Source organism: Melospiza melodia, chromosome 1 (genome assembly GCF_035770615.1).
Source record: "Melospiza melodia melodia isolate bMelMel2 chromosome 1, bMelMel2.pri, whole genome shotgun sequence".
In the NCBI taxonomy this organism is placed as follows: Eukaryota; Metazoa; Chordata; class Aves; order Passeriformes; family Passerellidae; genus Melospiza; species Melospiza melodia.
The window spans coordinates 154050228-154067555 of record NC_086194.1 but is presented as its reverse complement, the minus strand read 5'-3'; the positions used below and the strand labels follow the sequence as shown (position 1 = coordinate 154067555).

Genomic DNA, 17328 nt, shown 5'->3' with positions numbered 1-17328 from the left:
TTACATAATAAAAATAAATATACAAAGGGTTTTATTTTTAAAAGCTCAGATAATTTGAAGTATGTGATCACTATGATCAATCATTTGTTAAGTTTATTAATTGGGTTGGTATTGGGTTTGATTTTCTGTGGGGTTTTTTTAAAAATCACTGCATTTGTTCCTACTGATAAGCAGTTAGGAATAAAATGTATATTTTCAATAATTTTGTTTTGTTTCAATAAATTAGTTCTATTATGAAATTCTTAGTGTCAGGACTTTGGTGGCTTTCTTTTTTTTTTTTTTTTTTGGTAATACATAAAATTTGAAGGTTAGAAATCAATTTTGTGGAAAGACCGAGTACAAATTACTTTAAATACTGCTAACTGATCTTTTGCTAAATACATCACAATTAATATTTCAGAAAAATAGTTTGGTTGCTAAAGACTTGAATATACTGAAACATAAATAAAAATCCCAGAAAGACAACGGTGATTATTTATAGCAGAAAGAGTCTGAAAGTGAGTACATAAGGATATAGCATCAGGTGGATGGTAGTTCATCAGAGACAGAAAACCAGGAAGACAGCAATAGCACCAGTTTCATAAGGAAGAAAAACAAAAAGACACAATTATTGAAACAGATGATGTGCCAGCCTGCAGCACACATCAGTAGTTATGGGAAACTCTCCCAAAACTTCCTAATCCACATCACAGGAACCCATCCAACAGACTCCCAGAGTGTCTCTTTTGGGCCCAAAACAGAAATTATTAAACATCCTACCAGCTGAATTCTAGCCTCCGGCAGGCAGATGACAAAAGGATTGTCCTTACCTATATTAAGTTACAGCACTCAAATACACCAACCCTGTGATCCTAAATCTGTAGAGAGAGCCTGTTCTTCAGGAGATGGAGAAGTCTCTTGCAGCTTTGTTGCTTTCCTGTCAAGCAAAACCCCAGTTTTACTGGGTTTCCTATCACAAAGACTCAGGAACACTGGTAACACGTGTCAACACTGTACTGGGTCACAGCCAGGAGATGAGCATCAGACTGACAGCGAGCTGCACAGTAGAAAACCTGGGTTTCATATATCTGCAGGCCCTTCATAGCTTATCTGATCTCCTCTCCCACTATCACTGTAAGTTTTTAAGCACAGAATCTCTGTACAGCATTAATTGTGAAATTTCTTATGCTCATTTAAAAAATTGAGCCCCTTTAAAAAACATGTCACATTTTTATTTTTTACAATTATTTAGCCACCTTCAAATGAATTACAGCAAGACATTCCAGAGAAGTAATGTGGATTTCTTGGAAACTCCAGAGCTCATCACACCAATGCTAGTCCCTGGTAAATATCAACTTTTCACTTCTTCTTTTTTTTTTTTTTTAATATGTGAATGGTTCTATTAGTGTGTTGCATCTGCAAGACCACTGCATAATATCACCCTTATTCAGATCTTCTTTGGTAAAGTATAGAGGAGAAAAGGACTCCAAATATTTCTATTTTAACCACATAAACATAAAATGCATCAGCAAGGAGAAGACCCACAGTGCTTTATTTTACATAGTGTGAAGTAACACTGACATACACTATTTAAGAAAATATTTAGAATAAAAAATACTATTTGTGAATACTATTGGTAAAATAGACGCCATTTAAGATTTTCAAGGAAAAAAATGCTTTCTGATTAGGACTTCAATTTATTCCTACTTACATTGACTGAAGGGAGCCTTATTTACCAGTAATTGATATTCACTAACCAACTTGTTGTACACACTTCCTGCTATGTTAAAAAAATAAAAAACAGGCTGGTAAAGATTCCAAATTTTTATTCTTCATACAAACCATTGAGCATGTAACATCTTTCTCCTAGAAATAAGAGTTAAAAGATACAGTGCAGGTGCAGGATGAAGCAAAGAAAGCATCAGTCTCATATTTACAGAGAGAGGACATTAATTTTTTTTTTTTTTATTTTAGGGAACACAATCTATTACACTGAAGCCCTAATTTCCTATGTGTCTGAGTACCGACTAAATTTAAAATAATAAAACCCCACTTAGTACAAAAATAAATGTAGTCTTGTACCTAGGGTTTGTTCTTAAAATAAACCAGCCAAGACATCTTCAGATCTCATGAGCCTGATGTGGACACAAAATTATATGCCAGGGACTCCTGCAGAATTCAGAGATTTTAGTTAATGAACCAAGCATCTCTGTAAAATCTTGTATCTACTGGGATGTTGCTGGATTTAAGAGAAACTTGATTTGGAAACAATGGAGCCTTTTTCCAAAATTCTTTCTGTCCAAGAGACTGCACATGATCCAGCAGTGTTCCAGGGTAGTTTACATATGAGTACAGTGCAATTTACATAAAATAAAATGTAAACATAATTTTTAAGTGCCTAAATATGGAAGTGTCTGAAATTGGATTCCAAGTACTCATTACAGCATTTACTCTGCCTGCTAAGAAGGATTTCAGTCTGCAGCACTCTGTCCTGGCAGACAGTTACCATAGAAACAGCATTTCTCACTGTGCACTCCTTGCTGGGGCAGGGGCAATGGGAATTAATGCATTCACACTTCTTCGTACAATATTATACATTACCTGTAATTTAGAAATCTGTGCAATGATTTGAACTCTGTTTCATGGAAAGAGCTTCCTGCAATTTATCTATACAAATTGTATTTGTGTTTGAAAGACAGAAAATGATCTTGAAGTAAAAAATGATGGCTGCAATCCCACCAGTACACTTTACAAAAGAATTTTAGACATATTTTATCACATAAAGTGATATCGCTATAAAATCAGAAGGAAAAAACCCTAAATCTGTCTGCAGTTAGAACACAGATAGGCTCTATTGTAAAAAAAAATTACCCTAGCTGAGAAACTTCCAAACTTCTTTTACACATCTGGGTAGGTAAGAACTGAATCAATTGCAAACTGTAACCTGAATCTGATTCATTCAAAGTTTACAACCTGTAAGTCTTTACCAATTAACTAAAATTAGTAAGGATGCACTTAGTGGCCAAGAATGATTCAGGAAGACAAGTTTTCAAGACTGTTTGATCCAGTATTATCCCAAAGAAAATTAATTTACCATCAGTTAAGAGGAACCACAAGCTATTATAATCACTCATACACCTGTTAACTCACCCAGTTTTTCACCCAATCTACCAGGGTGGCATGAATCATTCAGTTCACATTCAGTGAATGTCTCATTTTTACACAAGATCTGGACTTAAGGACTCTAGAGAACCTTTGGGTGAAGAAAACAAGATAAAGGGAAACCACTGAACACTTATAACACTATAACCCATGAAATAAATTGTTAAATTGGCATTTTGAGGGGTTGAAACATCCACTGATGTTTCAAAGACTACTAGGCTCATAGCCTGAATTCAGGTAGGACTCTTGAGTATTTTCTCATCATGTTTCTTCATGAATAATAATTTTCATTAAAGTACCATTAATGGAAGCATTTATGGATACATATATAAGAAATAAGTTCTGTTAATGAATTTGTGTAGTGTGACACCTACGTAGCCTAGTACACTCCTTTTCTAAGGGCACTTGGCATCTAACATACAGTCCCCATTCCTTTCCTTCCTTCCCATCTCTCTCCATAAATCTTGTGGTTCCTCTCTGCATAAAGTTCCATTTCAAAAGGCCAAAGGCTAGAGATTGTGGGGAAGAAATACAAATTGGTTTCACCCCAGCACTGCCTATAATCTGGTGATTACAGAACTTTTTATGGGAATGACATTTTGCAAGCCCATCAATTCTCCTACTTTTGGGGACAAAAAGTTATTAATTCCTAGACTTGTATAAAAAACCCACCAGATGTGAATAATGTCACTAGGAAAGCAAGTCATTAAAGCTAACACAACCACCCAGGGAACACAGAGCTTGGGTTAAAAACTGACACACACAGCAGCACAGGACTGAGGATTTATTTGATTTGCTCTCAGGGCGCTTAATTCTATGCAGCTGCACCTACGACACATAAATGTTTCTTTGGATGTTATCAAAAAGGGATATAATTATTGTGATAAAGCCCTCCCACCACTTAGACTCAGCTCTCCCAGTATCCTGAGTATTTTTTCTCACCAGTATTAGCTGCATATATAAACGAGCATTTAATGATATATATTATGGGTATTTTGTTTAGAATTTTTACCAGAGGTCAAAAAAGAAATGCAATTTATGCTAAAAAATAAATAAACTCTGTTCTCTTTCAGCATCGTGGTGTGTCCTCAATAACAACTAGAAGTTGTGGTTCCAAGTAATGTTAATGTTGTATTGCCTTTCATTACACTAACATTCATATTGCAGTGTACAAGTGAAATTATGATAACATTTGTTATTATGGATGGAATCTGTTCCACTTTATCCATTCTAAAATCTGGAAAACTGCATTTATTACCTTTTCTTCTTGTGACTAGTTCAGTGAAATGATGCTTTCTAAAAACTGAAATAAGACAACTATGATAAACTATTTATTTCTGTGACAGTCCAAACTGTCACAGAAAAGTGTGTCTTGAATGTATGACTAAATATTTGTGAAAAGTTTTATTACTGCATTAATAAACAGCCATTACTTAATGCTGCTGTGTTCTCCTTTTACAAAAGAAAGAAGTATGAACCGGAACACACATGTTCATACATGTCTGCAGAGAAGCTGTAAGTCATTAATGAAAAGAATAAACATAGGGAAAACTCTTAGTGCTAATGCAGAACTTCCCCCAGCATATTTTCTGCTCATGACAAAACAAGGCAACAATATCTCCTCTTACAGACTCTTAGCCCTTACCCTCCCAAGAGGAAACATATCTGCCTATCTCTCATCACTGTAGATCCCCACACTGAACACTGCACAACCTCTATGTTCTCACCACTCAGGAAATATTTTCTTTGGATCTCTGGCAGGTCACTGCAAAATCATTAGAGAAACTGCAGTTACAATATAAATAACCATAAACCTTGAGCTTGTTTAGAGGCTGGTTCTAGCAGGGGGCAGGGCTGCTGTATACCCTTGACCGATGAACAGCACCATCTCCGTGGGGAAGATCACCCTCTTCAACCAGGGTGCAGCTTTGGTAGGGATGCACATGGAGCATTGAGGGGGAAGTGGACACTCCCTGGGCCAGCTGGGTCAGCTCAATCAACCTAGTCATCAGTGGGTGACAGGGGTGGAGCCAGACTGCCCTCACATCCAGGGGTCTGGGGTCCTGGTTGATCGAATGTGAGCCAGCAGTGCCCTGGCAGCCAGGAGGAACAACCCTGTCCTGGGGGGCATCAGGCACAGCATTGCCAGCAGGGCAAGGGAGGGGATTGTCCTGCTCTGCTCTGAGCTGGGGCAGCCTCACCTCAAGTGCTGGGGGCAGTTTTGGGCACAAAATATAAAAGAGATATAAAGCTATTTAAGAATATCCAAAGGAGGGCCATGTAAAGCTATTTAAAAGTGGCCAAAGGAGGGCCATGAGGATCATGAAGGGCTTACAGGCATAGCCATAACAAGGAGCGGCTGAGGTCACTTGGTTCAGCCTGGAGGAGACTGAGGGGAGACCTCACTGCAGTCTGCAACTCCCTCATGAGGAGAAGAGAAGCAGGCACTGATCCCTTCTCTCTGGTGACCTGTGACAGGACCCAAGGAAATGGCATCAAGTTGTTTGAGGGGAAACTGAGGTTCGGCAATAAGCAAAGGTCCTTTACCCAGAGGGTGGAGGAACACTGGACCAGGGCAGTGGTCACAGCACCAAGCCTGACAGAGTTCAAGCAGCATTTGGACAATGCTCACAGGCACATGGTTTGAGTCTAAGTGTACTGAGTCTAAGGGCCAGGAGCTGGACTCAATGATCCTGTTGAGTCCCTTCTAGCTGAGGATATTCTGTGATGCTGTAAGACCTGGAAGTAGCAATACTTGATTCCCTAGCAAGTCATGTCTCCTGCATCTGAGGTGTGCCCTCCTGCCTAAGAATGGGCAAGCAACCACTGTAACCTCACACCTCCACAGCAGGCTGACAAACTCTACATGCTACATGACCATTCTCTCCATCCATTTAGCAGTCTAAGCTTACAAACAGTACCCAAAAAGAAACTTAAATGCCATGTTCAATAAAATACCATCTTGTTTAGTTTTATTTCTTCTCAGCAAAAAGTTATCATATGTGATTGAAAAGGGGGAACTCCAACTACAAAGTCTTCATTGCAGTAAGGTCCTGTGTTCCAGAAATCACAAGGTCTAAGCTCAATAGGTTCCTATTTTATCAGCAGAGTTCTGAGGTGAGTTATTTGTCTGAACAAAGGCAAATGTAGTGCACGTGAGTTACAGTAGAGGAGCCCAGCTGGTCTCCAGCTCCCAGCTGAGGATAACGCGTGTTAGCTGTAGTTTGTCTGTCATTCATGGCAGGCCCATGCAGCATGTGGGCTGGAATTCCAGGTGACTCTCAGATGACACCAGATGCCTACCTTTAAGCAACTGAATCAAGCCCTTTGCCAATAAAGTTCATGAGGTCTTGGTTCTCCACACAAATGTGGATGTCAGAGACATCCACACATCTGTTACACGCACATCTGAATTTATGTGCCCGTATTACAGAAAAATTTCACCCTTATGTCTCTCACAGTAACTCAGTGAAAGTGAATGCTTTTAACACCAAAGTCCAAGGCTTTCCTTTATTGACATGATCCAGATCCTACAGATCTGTCAATCTGTAAAAGGGCACTGAAATTATCCTCACAAATGACATCAGTGTAAGTTTAAGGGTTTGTTGTCTTAATCAAAGTAAATCTACACATACTTCTGAACAACTGGCTGCTGTTTTTAGTATGCCAAGATGATAAGCTACTGTATAGCATGGGTTTTTTTTGTCACTACTGACCTACCAACAAAGGAAATAGTGACATATGACACAGAATCAGGGAAAACCCCTAAAAATTACATACTACACTAAGGTTTGTGACATTTTTTCTTTTCACTGTGAAAAATGTATTAAAATCATTCTTACAATCACCTGCTTTAGAACTTCATGTCAATTAGGTGCTGGAAGGGTGAAAAAAGTTGTAGCGGGTCCTATACCCTTATAAGAGTTACTCTGCTTTGTATATATACTAGTAAAAAAACACTTTGATGAATCATACACAAGAAGTTTGAGAAGTTTCACTTAGGAATTTTGAGAGCTACACACAGAAACTGTCTGAAAATATGTTTCCCCAACATACTGGGAAAATAGGTCCATGTGACTCACTCTAAGAAACTCCTGGAGATTAAAAACTAACCAACAAAAAGATTTATTTGCATCATTCAGGAAAAGAAAGCCAGTGCCAATCCAGTGCAACTTGACAGTTTTTGCATTACTGCAATTGCCATTTAACATATCCTCATTTAGCTTTCGCTATCATTTGTGACAGAGGGTAAAAAATTGCCTGCAGTACCCAAATGATATTATTATGGGTCAAAATAGACATTTATAAGTTAATTATATTCATACAAAATATTTGTTATTGAAGCCTGTCAACTGATGGATGCTTTCAGGAAGTACTTGAACTACTGCTTTCCACTTCAGTATTGGATACCAGACTCATTGAAGGGAAAAAGAGAGAATTAACTCTACATTGGTACACCCATTTACCCATATAAGACATAGGATTAAAATCTGTCTTGTTCCTCAGTTTTTCCTTGACTTTCACTTTTCAAAGTCAAGAACACAGGACAATTATTTACAAAGAACTTTAAGGAATACAATGCATATGCAGGTCTCCTGTTCTGACGCAGGATGAGAGAAAATGTCCCTTATTAGTGAAATTACTACTAATAAGAGACTTCATACCTTGAAAAAAGGTATGGGTATCCACAAGATATTAAAGAATATCTTGTGTCAAGATGAAGATTTCAAATTAAGAAGAAACAAGTCAAGTTTTGTCAAAAAAAAAGCCTAAAAAAAAACTCTACTACTAGAGGAGTAGATACCCTAAGACATCTGAGAATTGACACAGCCAGTACTTGTTCCATCTTTACTTGAGGAAGGGAGTTAGGAGCAATCAAAAGGTCCAAGTCAAGTATTTATTTAGAATTTATGGTCAGGCAGCACATCTGGCTACATAACAGAAACAATTCAATGACAAAATTCTGCCACACCAATATGCAAAATTATTTATTTTCACTTTAATCATATTGCCATTTCAGGCATTACAAATTAAAGGTTTGTCTCTTAAAGCATTCAGGCAATTACAGGAAGAAACAGGCATTTTCATAGGTTTCACAGGGTCGTACTTCCATCTGCAGGCACCCAAGTACCTTCAAAAATCTTGAAGACCTACATCAAATGTAGCTCCCTCAGTGACGGACTCTGGATCTTCCAAACAACATGTCACTTCTTGCAGATGTCAATGAAAGGTTTGTTCTTTACCTGTGAGACAAACCAACCCTCAAATTACTTCCGTTATAAGAGATCACTCAGAGTTTTCATTTCAGTCTGCTTGTAACTCTTTTTTACTCCACATCCATTTCACAATTTGGAACTTTTTTTATTATAGCAAACAGTTCTATTTTCATTAATCATAGGGACTTCATCTAAAAGTTTCCTATTGTGTGTCAAGCACTAACAGTACTAACATCTGTTTGAATGCTGAGCCCTGATCCCCACATCTGAAAAAACCTCCAGTGTCCTTTGGGACAAATGCAGTCCACAGTCCACCAACTGTAACTGTATCTTCCTTCTAACAAGTCATTCTAGGAAGTTTTCTTCATCTGACAATACAACTTTTACTCATAAATGGGCACACACTTCAGCAGTGGCTTCAAAAATTCAGAACTAGTAAAGTCTTAGATAGGCATGAACTGTCTGAATACTCAGTTCAGCAGCAAACTGTTGAAAAGCCCCTGCTCCAAAATACAAGCTCACTGACACTGTAGGATTGTCTGTCATAAGAAATTCATTTGTAGGCCACCTTCTGCCACTTTTAAGCATCAATTATTTGATTTACACATGATCTCATCAATTCCTCTGGTTTCTGTGCAGAAAAACAGATGACATGATCAATCAATAGCCCAGAATTTTGGCTGAACTAGGTGATCTCAGTGATTTCTGTATAGGGACCCTCCTTTTTCCTAGGAATGTAAACATCTGAAAGCACACAGATTATCAAAATTTGCCACTTTTAGAAACCCAGGTGGTGGGAGAGGGGAGAAAGTTAGGAAATTAAAGAACTGAGACTTCCCAATCTGAAAGCAGATTTTCAAACAAAGAAAGCTTTCATCTTGAGGGCAAATAGAAAGATATAAAAAGATCAGGGAAAGGTGATTATGATCATATATTAGTTAATTTTTGTTTTTTCAAAGGACAGAATTTTTAAAGTTTAAAAATGCCTCCAAATGTGGCCAACAAAGTAACCATGTGGACATACTTTTCCATAATAGGAATCGTATTTCTAGCAGAACTACATCCCAATGATCTCAAAAGCAGCCAACTTATGTAGCCTAATTTGATATGATGTTTACACAGAAGCTTTTCCCACACTTGGGGTCCAGAATATGATCCAGTAGATGTTTTTTCCTAGCATATGAAGTCTTTGAGGATTATTTCATCACAAACATTAAGGTAGCACACATGGATATCCTTCACATTCATTTCTATTAATTTCTTCCCAAAACCAAAGACCAAAGATAATGATAATACAAACTGCAATGAGCTCATTAACGGTTTTGTGGTTGATACTGATGCATGAACACCTCAAACAGTGGATTAAGATTTTTACCAAGCTGGAAATGTATCAAGATTGTTCTCTTCTATTTTGAAAACATGAAAACATACCTGATTTTTTCCTGAAAACAAATTTAAAACTCTTTACCCTTTATAGGGTAATACTCAGGGTAAGATGTCAAATACCAACTGGAGAAGTTACATACAAAAGTTGTGTTGAATTGCTCAATCTGTCCTTTGAAGGTTTTACCAATTTGACAGGCCATTTTGAAGGTAAATGTTTCCTGTCAAATGGTTTATCAAAACTTCCATGAATGATTTGGTAACTTCATTTACCACAAAAGAATGCACTTACTGGCTTTTCAAGTACAATTGGATGATCAGGAAGAAACTCTGGTTTCTTCTGAGAGAGAGAAACATTTGAAAGCTTCAGAAGGAAATCTCTGCTGTATTGGATCCTTTCTGTGAATATAGAAAATCACTAAGTTTAACAATCTTGTTTAAGGAATTAAGATTGGAAATTCAGAAAAATTATTTTGTAACTTACAGAAGAAATGCTACACATGGAATATAAAAATCAATTTTAAAAACAGAAGTAATTTAGGTCATATCTTGCATCAGGTAATTCTGAAGTAAATTACAGAGCATTTCACTTTACCTGTATCAAACTGACACAGTAAATCAACACAAAAGACGAAAAAAGCTGAATCCAACCTTACAACAGACAGACTCCCTGTATCTTGTTCTAATTAGCAGAGACACCATAAACTGGTCTTGAAACCCACAAGAAAATCTGTTTATAACTCACTCCAAAGTGGCACCTATTTTTAAGTGACAGATAACAAAAACAGGGTGTCTCTTTTCTTGGAGCTAATAAGTTAAATGTCTTTCAACACCTAAAAGTAATGACAAGATCTGCTGTATGCAAAATGGCAAACAGATTAATAGCAGTGAAATATTTTGAGGGATTATGTTGGATCAACAAGTGTCAGAGCCTTTGCTCAGAACATGTAGGTTTCTCATTCAAGTTGATAGCACTATGGCTGCTATGGCATAGCTTTGGATACAGTATATCTAGCAATATCTGGTTTTAAGCTGATATTCTCAAGCAAGAAACAAGAGGAAAGGAATTAGGCAAACAAAGAACAAACCTTATCTCTGGTCCTTGATGACAAACAAGCATATTGCTTTAGCAATAATGGGCTTCCTGCAAGATTGTTACACTGTCACCTGATGGACAACAGTTTTTGCTTCTCAGACTGTGGGATGTTGAAAAGAGAGAAGCTGATATCAACGATGACACAGATTTTTTCCTGCCTTTGAACACAAATGATGCAGTAACTGGTGAACCTAAGGGAGGGCATGTGGGTAACTTTGAAAAAGAAACAGTTTAAAGACTACAAGCATACTTGAAAACTTATGTCTTCTTTTTACCTCCCTTTGATTAAAAACCTATGAAGATGATTTTTGTAAGGCCTTGAACACAATCCCCCACAACACCCTTCTCTCTAAATTGGGGAGATGTGGATTAGATTGGGGGATTGTTCACTGGATGAGGAACTGGCTGGACAGCTGCATCTGATCTCATGTTGGAACAAGTGCAGAGGAGAGTGCCTAAGCTGATCACAGGGTTGGAACACCCCCCCTAAGAAGACAGGCTTAGATAGTTGAAGATGTTCAGCCTGGAGAAGTCTCTTGGGATACTTTGGGACAGCCTTCCAGTACCTGATGGGGGCCTACAAGAAGCTACAGAGGGACTTTTCAGAGGCATGTAGTGATAGGAAAAGGGGAATGGCCTTAAGCTGAGGGACAGTAGGTTTAGGCTAGACAGGAGAACAAAATTCTTTACTCTGAGGATGGTGAGGCACTGGAAAAGGCTGCACAGAGAAGTTATGGATGCCCCATCCCTGGAAGTGTTCATCATCAGGCTGGATGGGGCTTTGAGTAATTAACATGGTCTCCTGGCAGGTATCCCCACTCATAGCAGGGGGTTAGAACTTGAATTTTTAGTCCCCTACAACCCAAACCATCCTATGATCCAAAGAGTAGTGGTCATGTCTGGATGCAGATCAGTGAATGATGAATGGGATCCCTCAGGGGTCCATATTTGGACCAATTCTATTGAGTATCTTCAGCAATGGCAGACAGTGGGATCAACGGCACCCTCAGCAAATTTGCAGGTAACACCAAACTGAGTGGTGCAGTTGGCACACCTGAGGGACAGGATACCATCCAGAGAGCCCTGGAAAAGCTCAAGAAGTGGGCCCATGAAAACCCCATGCTGCACTTAAGAACTGCTGAGACAGGTAACTGAAAGCACAGTACCGCTGAAGAGATATTAAATAGAAATTATTATCTGGAACTTAAAGTACAGCTGAATATAAACAGAGCTCTAGAAGAAATGTTACTGTGCAAGGAAAAAAAAAGAAGAAAACAAAAGACTTATTTATAAGAAGTAGCTGAATAGTAGGACCTCTAAAGTTGTGCAACTCGGAAGGAAAAGATTACAACTATCAGCAAACAAACAAAAGCCCTTTGAAAACAAGTGTGAGAAAAAGTTTGACAATGGGGAGAATTGTGGAGCAGACTCAGAGAGGCATCACAGAGCAAGTAACCACTGAAAATGATCCAAAGGGTTGGATTATACAAGAGACCAGGATCTGATGAGAAGCTGTTTAAGATCTTGTAGAACAAAACAATCTCTACTCACCACAAGCAGAATCGATGACAAAGAGCAGAAAGAAACCACTAAATGGACAGAATTGACAAGTCTGTTGTCTAACTAGATCAAAAGAACAGAACTCTCTTCTATTTATCAAGATCAAAAATAGAAGAAATGAGCCTGAGCTTTAAAGAAGATACATGGAAGACTTATTTTTAAGTCAGTAACACACAACAGAACCAAACTAACGCCCAAGAACCTGTGAGATGGTAACCTCAGACTGACAAAAATATGAAAGCCTCATTAAAACCTAACATAATTCTTTCAAATTTTGAGTACAAATAGCAAAAGGACAAACTACATCTTCAGAGATTACTTAAGGATTGGAAATTACAGATGGATGCCTGATTACAGGCAGACACAGACAAATGAAATTGTCTCAATAAACTGGTGACCTAACCTGGGTAACTGATGCAGTTTCTGTGACATGTTTAAAAATGAAGAATTAGGTGGGAAGCAGGGCAGGGAAGTATTGTGAGAATGCGTTTGAACTCTGAGATTATCCCTTAGTGAAAAAAAGGAGCATAAATTTGACTTGGTTAAACTACCATTTCTCTATGAGTGCAGTGGCAGGCAGTACAGAGAGAAAAGCATAAGGAGCAAACCTTAAGGACAGTACTGACACAGAAACAAACAGTGCAGGATTAATCATAAAAAAAGTTAATTCATATCTAACCACCCAAATACTATTATTTCAGAACCACCGTAGTAAGAGCAGGACAAGGAAGCCAAAATGCTGAGTTCTTAACTTGTTTACATTCAATAGTCTGTGTGCCACAACTGAGCCCTGCAGCAGGCTAAAGGATGCAACTCAAATGTGCACTTTTTCACACACAAACAATCCATACAAACCCAGGATTTAGTGTGAAGAATTTTTTTTTATGTTTGGGGTCTGTTTTTTCAGGGTTTGGGGTCTGTTTTCAGGCTGCGGCTTTTTGTTTGTTTGTTTTGTTGGGTTTATTTGGGTTTTTTTAAGTTATATCGCCATATGCAAGCAGCTCTACCAGTGGAAGTTTTCTACCTCAGTTATGGTGAATTTTTACACTTTCTCTAGAGTGTTATGTGAAAAGCAGGAAAGTTTCATACTGCTCTCCAAACTATCAATGCACTGGCTGATCAGAAAAAATAAAGTGCAGCCCACATCACTTCAAAGTTCAGTTGTCCTTCATCCAGAAAATAAAATCCTGACACAGCTCCACATGCAGTATTTTACCTTTTTTTTCTCCTGATTCATGTTGCTTTGGTTGACAGAGCATCATAGTTTGAGTTAAGATCTTCACTTCAGTCATTTCAGATGACTAAGATAGGAAGGAAAGTTATGAAGCTTATTTCCTTTAAGCATATTAAAACAAGGATACATGTTTCTTAGGTAAAAGTAACAGTTGTAGTACAGTTTAATTTGAACCAGTAGAATGTTACTCTTGATTACATACAATAAAGAAATAAGACAATACAGATGAACATATTTGAGAGATATTTTTATACAGAACTTTACAGTTCTACTGTTAGTCTTTAAAAAGAACACAATTATCCCTTTCTTTTCTATTATCCCACCTAAAGCACAGCCACAAGCTGCTACATTTGGGAATAATAAAAGCAGGAAGGACTTTTCTTAAAGACAAAAGGATGGACTTGGATTCTTTCATTTAGCAGAAAGGAGATGGTCAAGTCTTATTGAAAAAGTCTTTTCCATATGCTACATTAAACAAAAAGTTAAAAAAATATAAAAAATCCAGCTATACCTATATCAAACAAAGGCAAAGTGCAGCTACATGTAGCTAAATACTGATGAAACTGAATTTTACAGCACTGATGACCAGAGGCTTATTTAAAAGTGAGTAGTTTTGTTCTCTTCAGTAATTACTGCTCAAGAGACAAGGGTGTTAAGTTCCCTGTGTTGGATCAAAGATAGGCTCCCAAGACCTTAACTTTTTTTTTTAATGTTAAAGTCAAAGGCAGCTTGCAGAAGCTTAATGCAATAAAGAACGCTTACTGGATTACTGAAACTCTTCTAAAATAATAAAAAAATAAAGTAAAAATTAAGGAACAGGTATTTGTTCTCAAAAAAAAAACCCATTTATCAACACTCTGAAAAAACATTCAAATCAGAATCAACAGAAAGTTCAGGCTATGAAACATGAAGCAGGCTATGAAACATGAAGCATTCCATTTGGAAGACTTCAAACTTCATCTTCCAGCAAACAGCTACAACTAATTTCACGTCGGAAAAACATATTTGTACCATGTCCAAAGTCAAGCACTCCTAGCAATAAAGCATAAAGTTTTATGATGTTTGCTGTCTCAAATGAATTTGTACATGTGCTAACAACAAAAAAAAATTCTAATTTTATTGTTTACACATAATAAGTGAAGACAGAATACATGTACTCTAAGTTTAAAAGAGCTGACTTAAATTCAGGAAGACTAAAGAAATGCCACACAGATTTTTTGTAAGAATCTTAAATTCCTAAGCTGCATTTTTCAGCTATTAGTGCATGCAAATACCAGGGAAAGGCATTCCTGAAACTCAAAATTCTCTTCAACAGTTCTGACACTGCTGGTTTAAAACACTCAGAGTCAAGGACACTCCGAGCTGGAAACAGTTTTCATTTAGTTACTCAACAGATCCGCTGACCTCCAATTTATAAATAATTATATATTTCCTCAATACTCACCCAGTTAACCTTACTCTGCAAACATACTTCAGTGCTGCTGGGTAATTCAGTCCGAATGTTTAATGCAATGGGTGATGCTGGTGAGCATAAAACATTAAGAAAAAATAATTTCAATAGACACCACAGTATTATTTTGTGATACTTGCCCCAAGAACATTCCTTGCTGCACAGAGATTTTACAGGCATTTATTCACAACTTAGAAGCTCCACATCACCACAGGACCCCTTTTCCGTTTCTTCCATAAATTTCATACAAAGTAAAAGTTTATGATGTCACTTAGCCTCAGTCCACATCAGCACAGCTGATGACTTTCTTCTGGAACAAAAATTTCTAACTTAACAATAGCAACTGTAGTACTGCAATAGCTAGGCTTTAATCTATAGAAATTTAAAAATTAAAGCAAAATATTCACATCTGACATAAATACTGCATGATTTTTTTTCTTGAAGTTTTTTGGGTTTTTTGTTTTGAATTTGTGTGAAAGCTAGATAAGAACAATGCAGTGCAGTGTACTGTACCTGAGGCATCAGCACTTACAATAAAACCCAAATATTCTGTTAAATTATGTGTATTTTATGTTTTCAGTAGTAGGATCAGTCACCCTAAGAAATCCAAATTTAACAGAGAAGCCTGATCCAGCTTTCTGAAGCTACATTTCAGATGCCAAGCTAGAAGAGCAGCACCAAAGAGCTCTGCATAAATCTAATACAGTTTAAATTCAGATTTTATCACAGAAATGATGTGCTAAGATCACCACACAGCAAGGTGTTTTCTCACTGTAGTTTAATGAAGTAATTTAAAAACAAAGCAAAACAAGACACCTTACACATCCTTGTTACTTCCCAAAACATAACCCAAACTTTGGTAAAGGGAACTGCACCTCAGCCGTGCTACTCACCTTGTTTAGAAGACAGTTGATGCACAGGTCGTGCTGGCTGAAGGGATTTACCAATAAACTTTTTTGCTTCTGTAACATTTTGAAACATCGCACTTCAAAAAAGCAGCTGAAATCATTAGCATTCAGTTTCACATATGGATGTTAAACAAGAAGAGCAATCTACCTACTCCCTGTTAGTTGCATTTGACAAGGCAGTATTATATCTGGGCAGGAAAAAGCAGAAAGGTCTGATTCATCAGTTTTTTTAGATGATTGAACATGCTGGATAAAATTTGCATGAAGACAGAATCAGACACTCCTCTCATTTTTCCTTCCAACTGAGCTACCCTAGCTTCTTCTTAAGATTCTTTCCCTGTATGTCTATGTACACATTTGGAGAAAGGAGATGGGGACATGATGGAAATAAGGGAGTTTCTAACATAGTTCAACAGGTTTTTAATTAATTAGCATCAGCATACCCCTTCTCAATCTGTTGTCTGCACAGGAGTTCCTTACATATCTATATAAATTTAGAGGATTGTTTTTTAATAGCTACTTTAGTCAAATTAAAACAGTTTTGTATCTTCCCACTCAGTTCAGCTACTATAGAAGCATCAAAAACTGTGAAAGTGGTGCTGGGCTGAAAAATCTCACACTTTAAGTAAGCAATCAGTTGGAAAATGTTCATTTGTAGTACCTGTATCTTAATGTATCTCCATCTCATACCCATCTCTTTTTTCAACAGGGAGATTTTATGATTTGAAGGAATTTCAGCATTTTTAGAGAAAAAGAATACCAGAAAGAACAACTGCCACAATATAAATGATACTGATTTTTTTTTCTCTAAAAAAGTTTACAAGACAAGGGAATAACTGTTATAACAAAAAAAAATTCAAGGGTTACAACTACATTGTCCATTTCCTGTACAAAATAGGAAAAGAGAAGCTAGGCTGTTAGACCCAGCATCATACACAACTTTAGTTGGTCTTTGTGTTGTAGGAAGAAAACTAAATATCATCTTAGAATTTTCTACACTATAATTTTTGAACACTTCTAACACAGTCAAATAACAATTTTCCAACATACGAAGTTGGAACCAGGTCTAGAAACCAACTGTTTCATGGTTACTGTCTGAATTAGAACAACTTAACTAAAGCTAGGAAAAAAAATCTGGTTTGATTCTCTGATTTTCCTACCCGCTCATCTTAAAAAAGAAAAACTTGAAAGCTGTAGTCAAAAGAAGCAATAAAAATTCCTGCAAGTGAATTAACTAAGACTACACATAGGGATGACATATTTCATTTAACCCAAATTATGAATGCTTGTATAAAACACATTTATCCTACATAGTGAATTTCCACAGAAAGCAATGCAGT

The 17328-nt window shown here is 37.2% G+C and overlaps 2 protein-coding genes across 2 annotated transcripts in view; one reads left to right on the top strand and one right to left on the bottom strand.

The window, feature by feature from the left end:
• Positions 1-4457, top strand: part of NECAB1 (N-terminal EF-hand calcium binding protein 1) — a 53396-nt gene extending 48939 nt beyond the window's left edge. The window contains exons 11-12 of the mRNA XM_063151794.1: positions 1232-1323; positions 4215-4457. Of these exons, the coding sequence (XP_063007864.1) occupies positions 1232-1323; positions 4215-4243 (121 nt within the window). The 3' untranslated portion in view covers positions 4244-4457. The remainder of the gene's footprint in view (positions 1-1231; positions 1324-4214) is intronic.
• Positions 4458-8203: 3746 nt separating this feature from the next.
• C1H8orf88 (chromosome 1 C8orf88 homolog) lies at positions 8204-16061 on the bottom strand. Its single transcript, XM_063178360.1, has 5 exons — positions 15974-16061; positions 15075-15151; positions 13613-13697; positions 10033-10139; positions 8204-8384 (listed from the first exon to the last, which is right to left on the bottom strand). Exons 1-5 carry the CDS (start codon positions 16059-16061, stop codon positions 8346-8348), a joined length of 396 nt encoding a protein of 131 aa, XP_063034430.1. The 3' UTR covers positions 8204-8345.
• Positions 16062-17328: the final 1267 nt, after the last annotated feature.

Bases quoted from the DNA above. Each gene is read 5' to 3' on its own strand.
- C1H8orf88 (XM_063178360.1), bottom strand. From the start codon at position 16,061: ATGTTTCAAAATGTTACAGAAGCAAAAAAGTTTATTGGTAAATCCCTT. The intron at 13,698-15,074 runs GTGAGTATTGAG...TTCCTATCTTAG, and splicing joins TGCAGAGTAAGGTTAACTGG to TCATCTGAAATGACTGAAGT. The intron at 8,385-10,032 runs GTAAGTGCATTC...TTTGTCTCACAG, and splicing joins CAATTGTACTTGAAAAGCCA to GTAAAGAACAAACCTTTCAT.